General features: G+C 36.0%; 1 protein-coding gene and 1 long non-coding RNA gene across 2 annotated transcripts; both read left to right on the forward strand.

The window, feature by feature from the left end:
* The first annotated feature begins 3,159 nt into the window (after positions 1–3,159).
* On the forward strand, positions 3,160–5,489 carry LOC112184137. The gene is made up of 3 exons (XR_002930017.2): positions 3,160–3,274; positions 4,540–4,971; positions 5,408–5,489. It is a non-coding gene; the product is annotated as an uncharacterized LOC112184137 (long non-coding RNA).
* Positions 5,490–17,406: 11,917 nt separating this feature from the next.
* On the forward strand, positions 17,407–19,289 carry LOC112188694 (7-deoxyloganetin glucosyltransferase). Its single transcript, XM_024327865.2, has 2 exons — positions 17,407–18,013; positions 18,224–19,289. Exons 1-2 carry the CDS (start codon positions 17,491–17,493, stop codon positions 19,150–19,152), a joined length of 1,452 nt encoding a protein of 483 aa, XP_024183633.1. The 5' UTR covers positions 17,407–17,490; the 3' UTR covers positions 19,153–19,289.
* The last annotated feature ends 1,519 nt before the right edge of the window (positions 19,290–20,808 follow it).

Below are 20,808 nucleotides of genomic sequence, written 5' to 3' on the forward strand. Positions count from 1 at the left end.
CCAAACCCAGATCATTCCTAACTTGTGCTTGAACATCAAGCAAGTGCTCTTAAGTCTTACCCAGAAACCTTGTTCATCATACCAATTACCCATAACACACTCCAGGTACCCATAAAAGAATCAAATTGCCTTGATTCTTTTCTGAACAAGATTGAGCAGAAACTCATACCTTAAGATACTAAGAACAAGTTTTGTTCGTCATCTAATCAGTACCCGTACCATACTGAAGAAGAAAGTCAAAGTACCTTCCGATTCCGGCGACCCGACCTGCAACTTTGAACCCCTCCGCCGCTCGGATCCTCCTTCGACCCGACCTATCATGATGTTCTTGAGCCAAGCAAAAGGAAAAAAGAAAAAAGTAGTCGAAACTGTTTGGAACAAAACCGAACTGTGGGTATTCATGTCTTTTAACACGCTAAAAAGGTTAGAATTCAACTATTTTCTAAAGGTGGGTTATAATTCAATTTAAGGTCCTAAAAGTGGCTATTTTTACAAATTTCTCTTAATTGTTAGGCAAAAACAAGGAAAAGAAAAGTTTATTGACATCTATTCAATATCTGTTTCTAAAATTCTCTTTTGGTAGGGTTTTCCATATCCTATTACATGTCCTTGTTATTAAGATCATATATCAATTTCAAGTCATCTACTTTTAATTTTTTGGTAGAACAGAAGTCCCCTACTTGTTGATAAAAGAAGGTATTCCTTTGTTTTAGTTTATAAAGCTTCTGAATAAAAACATTAAAATTTAGTTGTTTGACCTAAGTCGTGTCTATTCTTGATGTTGATCTTCCACTAAGCATGCTGAATGTTTTGGAAATGGCCCTTAGAAATGATGTTAATAGTAGTTGATGTCTTTGTTTTTTTATGTCCAATTAGTGGTATGTGTATAAAGATCCAATTTGCTGCTTGTAATCCTAGAATAAGAGTCAACAAAGAAGCAAATTCAGAGGGAAAAATGTAACAGCTTATCAGTAATACCTATATGTAATAATGAAGGTAATGTAGTCATGATTGTGAACTAATATACTAGCAGTAGATCATGGATGGTCAACTACACTGCCTTCTTGTGTTGTGTCATGAATTTAATTCCTATATCCTATGCTCATTTATACATGATTTACGGTTCTAATGGTTGTAATGAGATGGATGTGGTGCAGGAGGCATGCAAAATTTAAAAGGACAGCAGCATTATTTAGACTTTATTTGCTGCTTGATCATGAATGCATTACACAGATAAGTTGCTTAGGCTATGTAGATTCAGGTTTAATCTTTCTTTTTTCAACCACTTTGCATTGACGATAAACGAAATGTGATAGATTGAGGGAACAAAACTAAACTCGAAACTTTGAATTTATTCAAGAACTTCTGTCATTTTGAATTGTCTACGGATTGTGTTTTTCATTCTTGGTGCATTCTCTTATGCTGAAAGAAGGATCTCTTGATTACCATCTGTGCAATTATTTTAGGGTTTATTGCAATACTTAATTTAGTTGTTGTAACCTCTGTTTCAGTAGAATGGAATAGCAATCCATGTGGTTGAAGTAACGGTGTTTATTCAAGCCTTATAAGTGGTCTTTGATGGAAATTGTTTTACAGATCGTGTTTTCCTATTCCTTGGTTTTAGATTATCAGTAATAACCTATGGCTATCTGCCTGAATTCAAAGAACACATCGTTTATCTACAAAGTACCAGGCTTATGAAATTAGAATCATGATTCTTTGTAGCTTCATCATGTAGTACCATCTCATTCATTGGGTAGCCTATCCATCGTATTTGAGCAAAAATGATCTTGCTGGAGTAGTAACTGCTAATGACATCAAGTTTCAATGACATTAGCTGGTCTGGGTTTCGCAAAGCATTAGTAGTATAGGTAGCTGTGTAGTAGAAATTTCCTTTGTTCATTGCATTAGGCTGCGATCGCCCTTTCCCTTAACACTTAAGATTTGTGCATATAAATATACAGCTTAAACCCAATGATTTCTGCAATCTCTTAAAAGGTTTCTGTTCCAATATCTTCAATATTTATGGATCTTATTTAGTTTTAGTTTCATTTAGTTTTCAAGGTTTCCAGCCATGAATCTCATGTTAGTAGTTCTTGTAGTCCTTAATCATGTACAGTTTATTTTTCTTGGGGATTTTACTTTTGAAAATTTAAATAAGCTTTTGGTGCTTCTTCTTTGGTATATTGATTGTTTCTGTAAAGCTGTATTTTTTCTGTTCATTTTTTAAAGTTTTATTCTTCTGAGAATTTGTAGTAGACTGGTCATTGAGAATTTGATTCATTTGTGAAAGCCTCAATTTCAGTGGCAGCTTATTGCTACAATTTTTTTGATCATCGTGTTGATCTTGTTTGTGGAATTCGTGTGTTTATACTTGGAAAAGCAATATGTTGCATTCTTGAATTTTTGTACATTTGTAAATTGAAATTCAGATTTACTTGACTTTTTTAAAAAAAAAACCTTTTTAGTTACTCACTGAGCTTTTGTTTTGCTCATCACCCATTTTGGTTGATTTGCAGATCCTTGAGAGAGTTTAGAAGGGTTTGGACTGTGTGCTTCTGTTCTTTACTTTTCGTTGTTCTTTTTGTAATAACTGACTTGACTTTTGTACTGAACTTGGTTTTTTTGGGTCTGGGATTTTACAAATGGTATAAGAGCAATGGTCCTCAGATAATTGTTGCTGTCGTATTCCAATTTTTATTTTGTGGTAGAGGCTTGAGTCAAGACTTTCGTTAGCTTTATTTTACCTTGCTTGCTAGAGTGAGAGGCTTATACCACCTGCTACTGCTGGTATGTTGTTAGTAGAGATTTTTCCAGTATTTTGGCTTGTGCTAATTTTGTTGTCTTTATTTGTTTGTTATGATCTGTTTCTTTTCTTGTTTGATCGAGTTGTTATTTTTCTTTAATCTTAACTGAAACCAAAACTCCATATATATTGTACTTTTGGAACTGGTGCATATGTTAAATCTGTAGTAGCTAGCTAGAGCTTTGTGTTACTTTGATTATTTTCTGTGCTCCTTCTAATTCGAATCCTTTATTTTTTCAATACACTTCTATAGCAATGCAGGCATCAAACACCTCTCTAATAATTCTAATGGCCGGCCCACAAACTCTTCTTTAATATTTTCATGGATTGAAATAGATTTTTTTTTTTCTTGGAATTGATCAGTTCACTTCGTCATGGGCAGGTACAATTTCTTAATCTGATGGGTTTGCTATTTGGGGATGCTACTTGGTTGGTAAAAAGATTTGGATTACTTCGATTCTGCTTCAGGTAAACTTACCTTTAGTGTTGACTTTTTCCTTATGTTTGTGTAGTAAAATCTAAATATGCCTGATATGTTTGTTGCTATGTATGTTGATATGTGTTTAATTATCCCGATATGTTTGTTTAATTATGGAGAAGTTTTAAATACACACCCCTAATTACTTAATACACATTCCATACTTAATACACCACCCATTTAATTTCTCATTCTAATATTTTACTAAATACACAACCCAAAGTACCTAAAATATCCTTAATCTAAAAAATCATGAAATATATATCCTACTTTTTTACTATATTAGGATTACTATTTAATATGATTAGTATATTCTATTATATTGACGTTTTGTAAATAACAATATTGATTACTTGTGTTTGTTATTGAGAAATCCATAAACATTTATTATTGTTCCCTTTAAATAGATGCATATAAATAGGTTTTGTGTTATTTGAGCTCACATCCACCAAACACCATGTTAATCAAGTATAAAATTATGAGTTGAACATTCAACCAAACTATATCAGTAGTTTCTCATTTTCTCCACCGTAGTGGAACTAAAAAGTTGTCATTAGAGGGATCAAACAAATTAACAGTTACAAAGTTTTTTCACATGTGATGTTTTATATTAGAAAATAAATTGATTAATCATAACTCTTAGAACAAAAAATAAAATTAACTAAAAAATGGGAGTAAAGTGATATGTTTTAAAAATAGAGTTAATTAGTGATATGTTCTAAATATTATGGTTTCTAACCTCATTTAATTACAATTTATTTAAGGAAAAATTAAATTAGATAATTTCTAACTTTATTCTTGTATTAAATTGGGAGGCCATGTTTAGAAATTTTTTGTGTTTATCAAACTATTTATACATAAATATTTAAATAGAATAATATAAGGAAAATATGACTATTTTTTTTCTTCTAAAATGCATAGATGTCTGTTTTTGTCATTTAACATACCTACAAAATCTAATTTGAAATATAAAATAATAGGGATGTGTATTGAGTGATTAGGGGTGTGTATTTAAAATTTCTCTTAATTATGCTTGATATGTATGTTGATATGTATTTGTCCAAATATGTGACTCTTCTGCTTTATTGACATAAATCATTAAAGAAACTGATGATGTGATTTCTCTACATGCATGCTGATCTATATATGTTAGGAGTTACACTTTTCTATCTATCTATTTAGTTGTTTATTTTTTCTTAAGATGAAGTATTGTTTTGTAAATGGACCCCTCTTGTTATTCTGTAATAATTTTAAGATGGATAAGTCATGGATGCTTGAGGATAGAAGATCACGGGCGTATGAACTAGGGGTTGAAGCATTCTTAAAGTTTGCAGTAGAAAATGCTAGAAATGAAAATAGAATTCCTTGTCCTTGTTGGGAGTGTGGAAATACAAAAGACTTTGGCATTGGAATTATCAAAGGTCATTTGTTTAGCTATGGTATTACACCAAACTATCAGAATTGGATATGGCACGGATAACCTTCCAAGTCAGCTTCAAACTTGGACTCTCGTGCTGATAGTACACATAAACGTGGACCTGGTAATACACATAAACCTGAAGCTGATAGTGTAGATGAACATGAACCTGTGATTGACTCTGACTCGGTGCATATGGATGATAATATGGCACGGAGAGCCTTCCAAGTCAGCTTCAAACTTGAAGATATTCAAGGTGTACTAGCTAAGGTATATTCATTATTTAAGTTATTCAGCATTTGCTGGCATGATCATTTGGTAGCTTCAATTGGTTGCTTGGCCTGGATTGGTACTCAATTTTGCTACATTATGTCCTTAAAAGAAATTTAGTTTAGCTTCAAGGTTTTCAGTTTGAGATTGTAACTTCTGGCATGACTTGATTGTTTTTTTAGGTAACTATTGCATGATTAATGCATCTTGTGTGAGTATTTTGCATTATGTTTCATTTATATATTTAGAAGTAATTCATTATATTTAGCATGTGAACAGGTTCTTTCTATTCAATTTTTAGTGAATTACATGACCGATGTGTGCATTCACAATTGAATTTTACAATACTTTTTTTTTATTTAGCAGACTGGTGACTAATTGCATATGGTTTTATGCTCCAATGTTTAATAATTTTCTTTTTCTTTTTTCTTCGTAGTGGGAAGGAACTATGAAGACCACATACCTTCAAGAAGAAATCGATGAAGTTCGTGATGAGTGGGCATAATTCGTTAGCGAGAAGTATCTTTAGACTCCTTAGTTCTATGGTTTAACTACGTACCTAGTGAAACTTCTTTAATTTGTTGTAAAATTTATCTTTTCCTTTATATGAGAGCTAAGTACCTTTATGACAGCTAGTACTATTTAGGTTTCTTTTACTTTTTGCAAACTTCACTAAAAAAATTTCAATTGAGAAAGCATTGTAAATGTGATTACTTGAGTACTTCTCTATATATTAATATATATATATTGCAATTTCATTTCAATTTCCTGAATTGATGTGTTAGATCATGGTTGAAAAAAATCATCGTCTCTCTGGCTAGTAGACAATGGATTTATTCTAGAAATCGTTGTAATTTACTATCTTCATCATCACCAACAACGTTGTCAATTTAGAAACCGATGTAACAATTTCTCAACGCCAACGTTTTTGACGAGAAACCGTTGTCTAATGAAGTTGGAAAATACTTTTCAACTAAAAACCGGTGTATACAATTGTCGAAGTCAACATTTTTTTGGTAACAACCGTTGTGTATGAAAGTTGTTGAAGGCCAAAAGTGATGTGTTAATTATATTACCGCATAGGTATCTGAGTGAAAACAGTTATTGAATGATTAATACACAATGGTTTATTTAGTGCTAACAGTATGTGCTAAGTATATCTATAACGATTTTTGAATAAAAGCTGTTGTACTTTATTAAGTTCAACATCAGTGAAGTACTGTTGTGGAGTGAAGTGTTAAAAGACAACACTCACCTAGACAATGAAAATATATTTTTTCAGACAACGGTGCGGAACCATTATCTATTTTCGATTTTGTACTAGTGCGAGGAGGTGGAACTGATTTCACGTATCCCATTGAGCATGGGTTCTTCACGAGACAGGCTTATTTGGCACTATGACAAATTTGGTAGATATATTGTGAATAATGGTTATCACATAGCCAGGTTGTTAAACTATCACATGTACCAACAATCGTCCTCTTCTTCTACTACTTGGGGTCAGAAGGATCAGTTTTGGCAGAAGCTATGGAAAGTAAAGGTGCCTCCTAAAGTTAAGATGCATACTTGGAGATTGGTGAAGGGGATGATATTACCCACAACAATGACTAAAATACCGATGATCGAGGAAATATCGACTATTTAAAAAATGGAAATTTCGAAGGAAATTTCGAGAAAATATCGATATCGATAAAATTTCGACAAAATCTATGGAAACTTGGAGAAAAACATAAAAAAATTAAATTAAACTTTAGGATATGTCTAGTTGATCAATAATCTACTCTATTTCAAATATATATATATATATATATATATATATATATATTAGGCAAATATTATTACATAATACATTAGTATAATTTAAAGTGAATAAAATATACATTGAGTACATACATTTATTGAAATTTAACTTTAATGAATATTTATAATCTTAATACAAAATATAATACATTTCATTATAGTTTGTTAGGATACAAAGTATCTAAAATAATAATTCTAATTAGTAACATAATAAAACAAACTATTGAAAAAATGATTATAAAAACAGAGGAGATTAATGAAGAAGGATATATATAAAATGATACTGGTAAATGATGAAGTCTTCTTCCAGCAGCATTGGTTGCATTGATTGTATTCTCCCTACACAACCAAGGTTCGAATCCCAAGCTTGTCAGCCCTCTTTTTTTCGAATTTTCAATCTGACTTGGCAAATTGGGCTGTTAGGCCACGAGAAAATTAAGGAAATTCAAGTTGGGCCACGAGAAAAAGGAGGAAATTTCGCGAGTTTCACCCAAATATCCGAAATTTCCATAAATATTGCGATATCTCGAAAATATCACATGAAATAATGGTGGTATATGAAGATAATATCGCCAACTCAAAAAAACGAAAATTTCGCCGATATTTTGGCGAAAATATCGATTTTTAAGTCCTTGACCCACAAAGACGGCGTTATCCAAACTGGTACAGCTGCCCAATCTTGTGCTATAACAAGTTTGAAGATAGGCACCTCTACTTGCATTGTGAGATTGTGCGAATGGTTTGGAAGTGCAGCAATTTCAAGTTTAATTTTTCTAGCCTTCAGCATCTCTCCATCCATGAGTAGGTTAGGTTTGCTTTTGAGTATCTCTTTGGACCTTTCCTTGAGTTATTCTGTGTGTTATTATGGGCTATATGGACTGAACGTAATAATGTTTTATGGAATAATTCTTGTTTTAGCCCTCAGAATGTCTTTAATTGGGCAGTAAGGTGGTTGGAGGAAATTCATGGTGCACGTCCTTCCCATGCATTGGGGCCTACACATGTGAGGCATAACAGGAAAGAGACTGGGAAGTGGTCAGTTGCTTTGACGGGCCGAGTTAAGCTTAACATGGATGGAGCATTTATTAATGCCAGTGGCGTGGGTGGTGTGGGAATAGTGATACGTGATGCTGATGGAGTGTGTCTTGCATGAAAGACAATGATTTTGTAATTGGATTGCATACCTCAAACTTGAGATTGCTTTTCTATTCATATTACAGTTAGGTCCATATACAATGAATGTGTGATTCAATGATAGTAACAGTTACAAAATCAGAGAGCTAGAATCAAGCTAATTAAGACAAAAGGAAATAAAGACATTGATAGGGTCTTTAAGAGAATGATTCACTCTTTAAGAGCTAATTCTCCATTATTAATTTCCTTTGATTTATCACCTTCTCGCAAGCTGACGGGTCATGCACGAATAGGAAGCTTGAGAACTAGAGAAGAGAATCTAGCGGATGGCAAACCTTTGATAAATAGATCTGCAATCATATCAGTTGTGCAGAGATAACGAACTGTAAGCTCACGACGAACCACCTTTTCACGTACATAGTGATAATCTACCTCTACATGGAGAGTACGGCTGTGAAATACTGGATTAGATGCTAGAGAAAGAGCGCTGATATTGTCACACCATAAAGTGGGACATGAGAGAGGCAATTTGAAGTATTTGAATAGATGTCTAAACCATGAAATGGTTGCTGCCGTATAAGCTAGCTGACGATATTCAGCTTCTGTGCTTGATCGAGAGACACCTCCTTGTTTCGTAGAAGACCAAGAGATTAGATTAGGACCCAAATAGATGCAAGAGCCACCGGTAGATATTCGGTCATCCGGATCTCCAGCATAGTCCGCATCAGAGAAAGCATTTATATTGAGAGAACCAGGCCTATAAAGGAGACCATGATTGTGAGTTTTCTTGATGTACCTGAGAATACGCTTCACTGCAACCCAATGTGTGTTAGTAGGTTTATGTAAAAATTGACATACTTGATTAACAACAAAGAAAATATCTGGATGTGTGATTGTGAGGTATTGAAGGGCTTCGACAACACTTTGAAAAACAGTAGGATCAGATAAGGCATCACCATCATGAATACTCAAAAGTTTACCACTAACAGCTGGAGTGGCAAAGGGTTTGGCATTAATCATATCTGTGCGGTGTAAGAGATCAAGAGCATATTTAGATTGAGTGAGAGAGAGACCAGCAGCAGAACGTTGAACTTCAATACCAAAAAAATAATGAAGATTGCGCAGATCCTCATAGAGAATAGTTTGCCCAAATGAGTAATAAGTGTAGCAATAGAAGATGAATTATTTCCTGTGATCAGAATATCATCAACATAGATTAATAAATAAATTATCACAGTTCCAGAATGGTAGACAAATAGGGAAGAGTCAGCCATGGAAAACACAAAACCAAGTTCTTCAAGGTATGAAAAGAAGCAAGAAAACCATGCCCGTGGTGCCTGTTTTAGGCCATATAATGATCGGTTTAATTTGCAAACAAACTGAGGGAACTGAGCATCAACAAATCCAGTAGGTTGTTTCATGTATACATCCTCAGTGAGAAATCCATGTAGAAAGGCGTTTTGAACATCTAACTGTTTAACAGACCATCCAAAATTGACAGCAATGGCAAGAATAAGGCGTATGGTGGAATGCTTAGCAACGGGACTGAAAGTCTCACCATAATCAACACCTTCATGTTGATGGAAACCATTTGCCACTAATCATACTTTATACAGCTCTATCGAACCATCAGAATGCCGCTTGATCCGAAAAACCCATTTATTGGGTAAGATATTCATGGAAGAGGAGGGTGGAACAAGAGTCCATGTACTAGCTTGCTGAAGGGCATTGAATTCATCACCCATGGCATGACGCCATGCAAGCCGCTTTACTGCTTGACTATAAGACTTGGGTTCAATGAGATATGTCGTAACAGAAGCAACAACAATATATTTGGGATTTGGCTTTCGTATACCACACTTTCCTCTTGTAAGCATATTATGAGGTGGTATTATAGGTGGAGGAGGAGGCGCTGGTGGGGTAGGGTCGATATGGGCATTGTTAGAAGGGGATGGACTAGAGACGACATTTGAAGGTGGGTGAGAATGTGGGGAAGAAGAAGGAAGAGACGTTGGAGTTGGTGGGTTTGTAGGGTCTGCAGTTTGGGTAGGTGAATTTGGCAAAGGTGTAGTGTTATTTGGGGTTGAAGTGTGTGGAGGAGAATTTGGCAGAGAAGGAGTGGTATGTGGAGGAGAATTTGGCAGAGTAGTGTTATGTGGTGTTGAAGTTTGTGGAGGAGAAAAGTAGGTGGGATAATTTCAAGGAATGGCGACAAGCAGGCCTGTGCAGGAGCAGTGGTAATGGATGGAGTCGTGTTGGAATTGGTGCTGGAGGAAGTGATGGTAGTGGAAGTGGGACTGGAAATGGAAGAGGAAATAGTACTAGAAGTAGAACTGGAGGTAGTCATCGTAACAAGGGAATGGGAGGAAGGAAAAAAAATTTGTGTCATAAGACTAGGGATGTGATACCGTGAAACAATGATTTTGTAATTGGATTGCATACCTCAAACTTGAGATTGCTTTTCTATTTATATTACAGTTGGGTCCATATACAATGAATGTGTGATTCAATGATAGTAACAGTTACAAAATCAGAGAGCTAGAATCAAGCTAATTAAGACAAAAGGAAATAAAGACATTGATAGGGTCTTTAAGAGAATGATTCACTCTTTAAGAGCTGATTCTCCTTTATTAATTTCCTTTGATTTATCATTGCAGCCATGGCATGCCACTTCCCTTATGCCTGTTCTGCTCTACATATGGAGGCTGAATCCCTCCATGTAGGTCTACTTGTTGCCATTCTTGAAGGTTGGGATGAGATCGAAGTGGAGAGTGATTGTATGGCTCTTATTACTACTGTTACTACCATTGAACAAGATTTCTCACTTATTGGCAGGATAGTGGATGATTGCAAGCGGTATGTTCATGACTTTTCTTTTGTTCACTTTCGCCATGTGTATCGGGAAGCAAACGGTGTAGCCTATAGGCTGGCTTACCTTGCTAGTTTTAGTAATATTGATGAACTATGGTTAGAGGAGGCTCCTGTTATTATTCAAGATGTGCTCTACGAGGATAATTGTATTTCTACCCGGGGCTTAGGTGTTATGTCCTCCCCGTTGTACTCTATGTTATCTACTAATAATATTATCGGGCGTGGGGTTGAGTCTCCCAGTTAGGCTGGGTTCCAAACCCCTTTTTAAAAAAAAAAAAAGTGTTGCTATCAGGATCTCCAAATTTGCTCACTTGACATCACTCTATTATGAATTATTAAATGACATATATAACCTACTATAAAATGACTATTAAGGACAATAATTATACCAAAAAATATTACATTAATTTTCTATAGACTTTCCAATTCAATAATATTAGATTGCATTTATTATTTTCCTTATCTATTTTCATTTTCCAATTTCACTACATACTTATTAAAGCATTCATATATATATATATATATATATATATATATATATATATTTAATAAGAATTAAAACTATGATTATGCGACATAAAAATGTATGATATACATATTGAACACATATTGGTGAGGGAAAACAAAACAAATCATATTATGACATAAATCTAAGTTTATCCTTTATATTTGCAAAAAACCAAAAACAAAAAATGAGCTAGCAATTAAAAAAAAAAATTTAAATAATTAATCATGAGGTACATAAAATAAACATTAAGAAAAAATGATTAATTCATTTTTTTTGCAGAGCTAAAACAGACAAAAAAAAGTTTAAAAAAAAACCATAAAATAGTTCATGTTATTTTCTTGTTGATTAGAAATTAATTTTTAAAACTCAATACCTTGTGTTTAATTTTTTTATTGAAAAAAATATTTATGTTGTCTGATTAAGGAATGGATATGTAATTAAGATTTATAGAGTAATTAATCATTGAATTAACTAAGTTTTTTTTTTAAAGATAATAGTTTGTTTGCAACTTATATGAGTGAGGTTATTTGAGGAAATTCAGTGAGGTTTAGTGAGTAAATTTAGTATTTGAAAATTTGATAGGAGGTGTAAAAAGCATGGGAGGTCAAGTGAGTAAATTTAGAGGTTCTAATAGAAAAACTCAGCCCTAAATCAGAGCCACTGTCTTGACAAGCGTTGACGCCTAAAACCTTCATGGTGTACAGCGCCACTCATCAACCAGCAAATAGATATAATCGAGGGCAGTAGGGAAAAAATTTAACTGGACTTTTTGAGCTGCTCCTCAATAGCCTAACTCAAGCCTGATCTAAGAAAAAGAGAAAAAAAAAAGTGGGCTAGCCCAACTAGGTTACAGTGCTGCAACCCAGGCTAGCTGAAGCCCAAGGCCTGAAGCCCACCATCCCTACCCCAACCCTTAGATCCGCTTACACCGACCATTAAGAGCAGCCGCCCGTCACTACTTTGGCGGATGACCGCGCTCTTCTACTATCATAGTGGACAAAAAACCCCAACCCTGACTTGGGCTCAATCAACCTCGATCAGCAGCAAAAGCCAACAGTCGCCCTCTTTGGAACCAGAAACCTCCGACGCAATCGCTACAGGATCCTTCGATGCCCAACCTAAGAGAGAACCACCCGCAGAACTACGCACTCGGATCCATACCTATAACAGCCTATAGCCGCGATCAGAGCCTTGGACATCGCTTCAACCTTTCTGTCAAGCTACATTAGGTCGAGAAAACAACACACGAGTCACGTCGTAGTCTTCTCACCACCGTTGCTTGGTCAGGGGACCAGAAGGTTGCCGTCACCACCACGTGAACCCTAGGTTCACCTCTCAAGGTCACTTTGTAAACTACAAAGTCCTTCTATGTTTCTTTATGATATATAAATTCATTGAAAAAAATTAACTATTACAATCGTTTAGAACAACATCCCCTATCATTTTGGGAGCAGTTACAAATTTGACTCTCATAAGAAAGTAGAACATGATTTGTAAGTACGTGAGTTATTCTATTAGTTTCATGCTGAGTATCTGGATGTCTAGTCATAATGTCTTCCACCTAATTAAGTATAAGACCCAAGCTTGGTAAGTCAGTTGCACTTTGATTCAAAGCGTGCAATAACAATAAACAATCTGTCTTAAATATAACTTCGCAATAATTCAAAGTTTCAGCCAACTTCATTCCTTCAAAGAGAGCCATCAATTTCGCATGGAAAGGTGACATCGATTGCAAGCAAGGTTTGATAGCCCCCATAACGAAATCACCTCTCTCATCCCTTATAACCATACCACAACCTTCTCTACTAGAGCTTGCAATGTAAGCACCATCACTGTTACACTTGAACCATTCTTACTCTGGTTTAGCCCAATGCATGACTTGTCATTACTGAGTAGCCTCACTACTATTAGCCTTCTTGAAGTCATTATACCAACTCAAGCTTAACATAGCTGTCTCAGTTGGTCTCTGTTTTTTGTCCTCCCATAATTGAGAATTCCTTGTTTCCATATAGACCATAAGTACTTGCATAAATTTTTCCTTTGTATACTTTGAGATATATCAAGCAAATGATCCTGCACATTTGTAGCTCCAGTAGCATGTGTTAAACAAGTTGCTGCCTAAGTCCCTTGAGCGTACGTACAGTGCACAAATAAGTGCTATCCATCTTCACGTACATGATTACACAACAAGCAGTTCATGTCTCCCACATAACCCTTCTTACTCAAACCTTCTCTTGTAGGCAAGATACTAGTACATGTTCTCCAAGCATGCAATGCTACTTTACTAGGAACTTTAGAGTTCCAGGTGGCAATCCAAAGGCCTGTGTAAGGATCCAAAGTTGATGTGGAGGCTAAGACTAGTCCCAATGCAATGTCTTTAACAACATAGTATGCACTATTTGTACTAAAAAATCTTTTTTTTGTGACAATGCCAGATTTAACCATCCACTAATGCTCTACTACTTAAGTTGATATCAAGAATAAGATCCACATTCACCAGTGCAAAATACCTCTCCAACTTCTCTTGATCTCATCTTAAGATGATCCACTGAATCTCTACTACTTAAGGGGGTAGCAAGAGTAAGATCCACATTCACCGGTGCAAAAAACTCTCCAACTTCTCTTGATCCCATTTTCTAGTTAGCAGATCAATCAATTCAGAAACAAATCGAGGAGCATCCCTACTTGAAGGTGAAGAAGGGAAATGAGGATAAACATCTGGAATCCATCTATCCTTCCATGCATATTGCAATTTTCTCCATTCCCCACCTGCCATCTCAAACCCCGTACCAAGACTTCTCTTGCTTCCAGGATACTACGCCAAGCAAAAGAAGGGGACTGTGACTTAGTGAAATCACCCTCAGGATAATATAATGCTTGATGCATTTGAACAATTAAAGAATCATGATTTTGTATGGGATAAATTCTGTTTAGTTCCTGTACTTTGCCTCTCTCATCGTTTCAGTCTCTGACATTCTAATTTAATTTAAAAACTCCCTGACCTCTCAATTTCCCTCCAATAGGTCATTTCCACGGGAAATTAGGAATTGGTCTTAGGTGAAATGTCCAATATACCCCTATGTTATTTCTTTTTCCTTTTTTCTTTTTAATTTCTTTTTTTCATTTTTTCTTTTTCCTTTTTAATTTCTTTTTTTCTTTTTTTTCCTTTTTCCTTTTTAATTTCTTTTTTCCTTTTTAATTTCTTTTTTTCTTTTTCTTCTTTTTTTATTGTTCCTTTTTAATTTTTTTCCTTTTTAAGTTTTTTTTTTCTTTTTCGTTCTGCCTACTTTCTCCTTCCTCAACCCACCAATCTCATTCCGATCGAACTCCACAACCCATCTGTTTCCCAATCAGCTCGGAAATTCGCCGCTAAACCACTCCTCTCTTGTTTTCACAGCTTACTTCTCTCTCTCTCCCATTCAAATCCCATTTTCTCTCTCCACATCAAGTCTCAATTTGGAAACTTTTCACTGAAAATTACCATTTTTTAACTTTTCACTGAAAACTACCATTTTTTCAGACTCTGAGGTTTTTAGGTCTTGCTCAAAATGGTGATTTGGATTTTGGGTTTGGTTGAAATGGTGGTTTTTGATGGCCAAGTTGACAAAAACCAAAAGTGAAGAAGAAGAATAGTGATGGAAAAGAAAAATGGTCACTGACGTGGAGAACAAGAATTGGGGTTTCTGGTCGATATGGATTGGTTCGCTAACGTGGCGCTACTGATGCAGCAGAATACGATGGTCATTAAAAAGGAAAAAGAAAAAAAAGAAAAAAAAAGGAAAAAAGAAATTAAGAAGAAAAAAGGAAAAAAGAAATTAAATTGGAAAAAGGAAAAAGAAAAATAAAAAAGGAAAAAAGAAAAATAAAAAAAGGAAAAAAGAAATTAAAAAGGAAAAAGAAAAAAGAAAAAAGAAAAAAAAAATTAAAAAGAAAAAAAAATTAAAAAGGAAAAAAAAGAAAAAAGAAATAACAGAAGGGTATATTGGACATTTCACCCAAGCAACTCCTAATTTGACGCCGCTGGGACCTATTGGAGGGAAATTGTGAGGTCAGAGAGTTTTTAGATTAAATTAGAATGTCAGGGACTGAAACGACGAGAGAGGCAAAGTACAGGGACTAAACAGAATTTAACCCATTTTGTATTAAACACCAACCCTGTTTAGCCAGCATTGCAAGGTCAAACCAATGTAAATTTTTAAAACCCATTCCACCCTCCTGCTTTGGAACACATAAACGTTCCCATGACCTCTAATGAATCTTGTTTTTCTCCTCAGAACCACCCCACCAATATTCGACACACAACTGATGCAAATCATCACATAAACCAAGAGGCAACATATAACAATTCATCACATAATTTGGAACCGTTTGAATCACTTATTGCTTTTATCAAGATTTCTTTCCTGGCACCGCTCAAGAAATATATTGATTGAAACACTTAGATACATACATAAGCAAAAAGTACATAGGAGAGTCATTGTGACACTTAATTCCTCTACTAAACTTGAAATGTAGGAAACAAAAGCGCATTGCTAGCTAACATGTATATTGGGCAATAGGTACAAACTACTAAAGGAAAGGGGTGCAACATTGTCTTCACCTCCTCAATTAAGACACTTTCTACTGAAATGTCAACCTCCTATTTATTTAGATCAGAGGTCAAGGACAAGGAATCCAATTCAAGGATGATTTTGAAAGATTGAGAAATAAACCTCTTTCATCAAAGAAAAAGATACACAGTGTAATACATGTCTACTCACTGGACAAGAGTATAATATGTGTTAGCCACAAGATGCACTTTGTTGGCGATTACTGATGCAGTTTGTAAGGTTTTTTGGTTCAACTATATAGAGAAAATACCTAGCCGTACGTCTCGTGTTCCAATCCACACTCTCTGTCACGTCTTAGTGCTAAGAGAATCGAGAATGCCTTTGTTCCAAGGTCCAATCCGTTTTTGTATTGGCATGATCTTCTTTTAATAACATGTGTATGTAAGAATTTGTGGACTTATCAATCTCGATTAGGAATGCAATAACTTGCTACTCTACTTGCAAAAAAAGTAATCGGACAGAGTTGTGCTATTCTAGTTTAATTCCTCCTGCATTGAGGATACAAATTTATGTAATGGCCATGCTTTGTATCATTAGTAAACTCTTCTGTATTTGAACCAGGATTGATATCCCTATTGCAATTAGGACTAGCAAACCTTTATGGGAAGGTGGCTAGTTTTGTTTGCCTACTTAAGTACTTGGTCCCTGCTCTAGCTATTATCAAGCATACATTGTTATCTGCCCATTAGAGACAGCCTAAGGGATAGCTCAGAGGAGAAGCACCAAGATTCGACCATATCTACACCAGGTTTGTATTAAGTTCCACAATCTTCATTCCCTATGCATGAGTGAGTTCGTATTCTTAATCTTGAGCATAACACATATATCCATATATACATCAATATTAATTTACAGTGTACGTTCCTGGCTTCCTGCTTTGCTGCCTTTTCACGTTTAAGACAAGGGGAAAAAAAAAAAAAACCCGAATCGACTAGGGAACCAGGCGAGCTCTACTTGCTCCGATCGGAGACTGTACTACCTAAATCATTCTCATTCCAATATAAAGTTTATAGGGCAAGTCTGGAATGCTTCGAGGGCAACTTGTATGGAAGACGACGTTTTCCCCTGCCGTTACGTGACCTGAGTGGCTAGAAATTTCACAGCGCATTCGGCAAGTCTGGAATGCTTCGAGGGCAACTTGTATGGAAGACGACGTTTTCCCCTGCCGTTACGTGACCTGAGTGGCTAGAAATTTCACAGCGCATTCGAAATTGCTATCCGTATGCATCAGAACTTGCCACCAAATAAATTATGAATTCATCACTTCCATCGTTTTCTGACATTTCTCGTCTTTACTAATTGGTGCCCTACGTACTTTTTTTTTAATATAAATATTGGTCCGACTTAACCATGTGTTTTCATCATCTGTATCTGTCCATTCGAAATCTCTAGAGCATCTTCAAGAATTGGGCCGACCTACTACAGATTTCTTAGCTAAATGCATTAACAGCCGGAAACCCCACTGCGAAAGCCATATATTGAATTATTGATGCAGGAAACATGTCATTAGTGACTCAGCCTTACGCTGTTCTTATATTGATCACTATAAAACCTGCATCTTTCCAGTGTTGAACACACTCATATACACAGTCTAAGATGGGTTCTGAGGAAGTAGCTAAAAAGCCTCATGTTGTTTGTGTTACACTCCCATTTCAAAGTCATATAAAGGCAATGCTCAAGCTAGCAAAACTCCTCCACCACCGAGGTTTCCATATAACCTTTGTCAACACAGAGTTCAACCACAAAAGATTTCTTAAATCTCTCGGACCCAACTCCCTCGATGGATTGCCCGATTTCCGGTTTGAAACCATTCCAGATGGCCTTCCGATTTCGGATGAAGATGCATCGCAAGACGTCAGTTTGCTTTGCGAGTCTTTGAGGAAAAACTTCTTGGCTCCGTTTCATGGCCTCCTCACAAAATTCAAGGACTTGGCAAGTACTTCAAACACTTATCCTCCGGTGACTCGCATCGTTTCAGATGGTTGGAATGCCTATGTCCTTACAGCAGCAGAAAAACATCAAATTCCTGTCACACTCTTCTTTACAATGAGTGCAAGCAGCATCATGGCCTATGCACACTTCCCCACTTTGATGGAAAAAGGACTCGCACCACTCAAAGGTGAGAAATAGTTATTACTAGCTTATTGGCCTTCGTATTAACTTCATGGTTATTTTACGAGTGTTTTAAACAACAAAATATTTGATAACATTCGTTGCCGTGTAGTGCATGACGACATTCTAAGAGTGTGAATAACATCTATGCCTTGACTAATTTGCTAGTTTTTATTTTTATTTTTTTTATTTTTTTATTTAAAAAAAAAACATGTAGATGAGAGCTGTTTGACAAACGGGTATTTGGACAAGGTCATAGATTGGATTCCAGGAATGAAGGATATCCGGTTAAGGGATCTCCCCACCAACTTTCAAGTCACAAATCCTGATGACAGCGTCTGGAACTTAGTCCTTGAAGTAATTGAAGGACTTGGTAAAGCTGAAGCCGTTGTTCTTCATACATTCGATGCGTTGGAAGAAGATGTTGTGGAAGCTCTCTCTTCTATGCTTCATTCACGTGTTTATGCCATTGGCCCTCTCCAATCACTCCTCAATCGCATACCAAAACACCCTTTGGACCCTATTGGATACAGTCTATGGAAAGAAGAAACTGAGTGCCTCCAGTGGCTCAACTCCAAGGCACCAAATTCAGTTATTTATGTGAACTTCGGCAGTATAATGATCATGACATCAAAAACTCTTATAGAGTTTGCTTGGGGACTTGCAAATACCAAGCTTCCCTTCTTTTGGGTGATTAGACCTGATTTGGTTGCTGGTGAACCAGCCATTTTGCCACCGGAGTTTGTGGCAGAAACCAAACAAAGAGGTCTAATAGCAAGTTGGTGCCCACAAGAGCAAGTGCTTAACCACCCAGCTGTTGGAGGGTTTCTAACACACAGCGGTTGGAATTCAATCATTGAGAGTGTGTGTGCAGGAGTGCCTATGCTCTGTTGGCCATTCTTCTCGGACCAACAAACAAATACTTGGTCTGCTTGCAAGAAATGGGGCATTGGCATTGAGATCATCAGTAATGATGTGAAGAGAGACGAAGTAGAGAAGCTTGTTAAAGAGGTGATGGAAGGAGAGAAGGGTAAGAGAATGAGAAACAAGGCCATGGAGTGGAAGAAACTTGCAGAAGAATCCACTGGTCCACATGGTTCTTCATCCACAAACTTGGACTACTTGGTGAATCAAGTCCTACTATGAGAAGAAGCTAGGAGTTTACAACTGAGGTCAATAAAACTAGCACAACGTTATTTGGTATTCAAGTTTGATTAAGATTGTTATGTACTGTATAGCTAGCTAGTATAGCTTTTGATGATAAGTATATCAGTTTGGATTGATAAGGCTCCATAATGCATTCTGGACGTTGTACAATCAAATTGTAATCAACTTCTCAATCACATGTAAGCCTTTTTCTCCTCAACTGAAGAATCTTTGGATTGGTGGCTGTCTTTATGTATTAATAGCTATATGGAAGACATGCAATAGGCTACGCTTTGATGAAAACCTCCTTCTCTTATGAGAGTTTTCCGGTCCACTAAAGCTTGGCTTCGTTTCGCTGCTCCCCACATGCCTGGTTACTCAAGTGGTATTGTAGATAATAATTTATTGATTGGGTTGGGTATTCAGCCTACCTCAAGGTCTCACACTGCTTCAAGATTGTTTCTATGGCATCCCCCAATCCCTCCATGGGTTAAACTTAATACTGATGGCTTGGCTAAGGGTAATCCTGGGCCTGCAGCTTGTGGTGGTGTGTTTAGAGATAGTAATGGTCATTACATTGGTGGTTTCTGTCGTGGGCTAGGTAACCAAACTGCCTTCTTCGCCGAATCAATGGGAGTTATTCTTGGGATTGACTATGCTTTTTAGTTTGGTTGGCGCTATATTTGGCTTGAGAGTGATTCTACTAGTATTCTTGCATGCATTACCTCTTCTTCCTTCTCTCCACCATGGCCTCTTCATATTGCATGGTTAAATTGCTTATCATGCATCCGATCCATGTCCTTTTATTGCTCTCATGTTCTCCGTGAAGGGAATACTGTTGCAGACAGAATGGCAAACTTGGGTTTGGCTTCTTCTTCGTTGGTATGGTATGAGGTTCCACCGCCTGCTCTCTCTCTTTTTCTTCGAATGGATGACTTGGGTTTTCCCTATCAGCGTGATACCTAAGGGTTGGTGGTCTCATGGTTCCTTTGCAACAAGGATTTACTGCAGCACCACATGTTTATGGTTATGTTGTAACCTTTTTAGAGTAGCCGATGGAATTCAATTTTTCCATCTTTTCTTTTTCTGCATTGTACTTGGGGGTTCATTTTTGTCCCATGTTTTTGTAATTTTAGCTTTTTCTTTAATAAAATTTTACGATAAGGGGACGGGCGGTGGGTTCCCAGAGTGTGGTAGGCCCCTCTCCTTTAGGATTGAGGGTGAGACTTGTTCCCTACATCGTCTACCTCCGAGGAACTAATATCGCCTAATCATTTACCGGTTAAAAAAAAAAAACTTGTTTGAGGCTTCATTCAGTAAAGATGATTATTCAATTTAAAAAAAAAAATTGTTATGTTCTGTATTACTCTTTGGTGTTATTTTTATTGAAAGTAAAACTTTATAATAACCTGCGGATAACACATCTAAAGAGTAAAATATTGCCTATTCGATAATTAATTTATGATATATAAATATAAATATAAATATATATATATATATATATATATATAGACACACACACACACATACAAGGCCCTTCTAATGAGGGATCATTTTTTCGTCTTTTATAGGGAAGCATTAGACAAACTTTTCAATCATAATTTGGCATCTCAACCATTCATTTTTAGGTCCTAATGTGTAGATCACTTCTGCAAA

Source organism: Rosa chinensis, chromosome 2 (assembly GCF_002994745.2).
Source record: "Rosa chinensis cultivar Old Blush chromosome 2, RchiOBHm-V2, whole genome shotgun sequence".
NCBI classification, from domain to species: Eukaryota; Viridiplantae; Streptophyta; class Magnoliopsida; order Rosales; family Rosaceae; genus Rosa; species Rosa chinensis.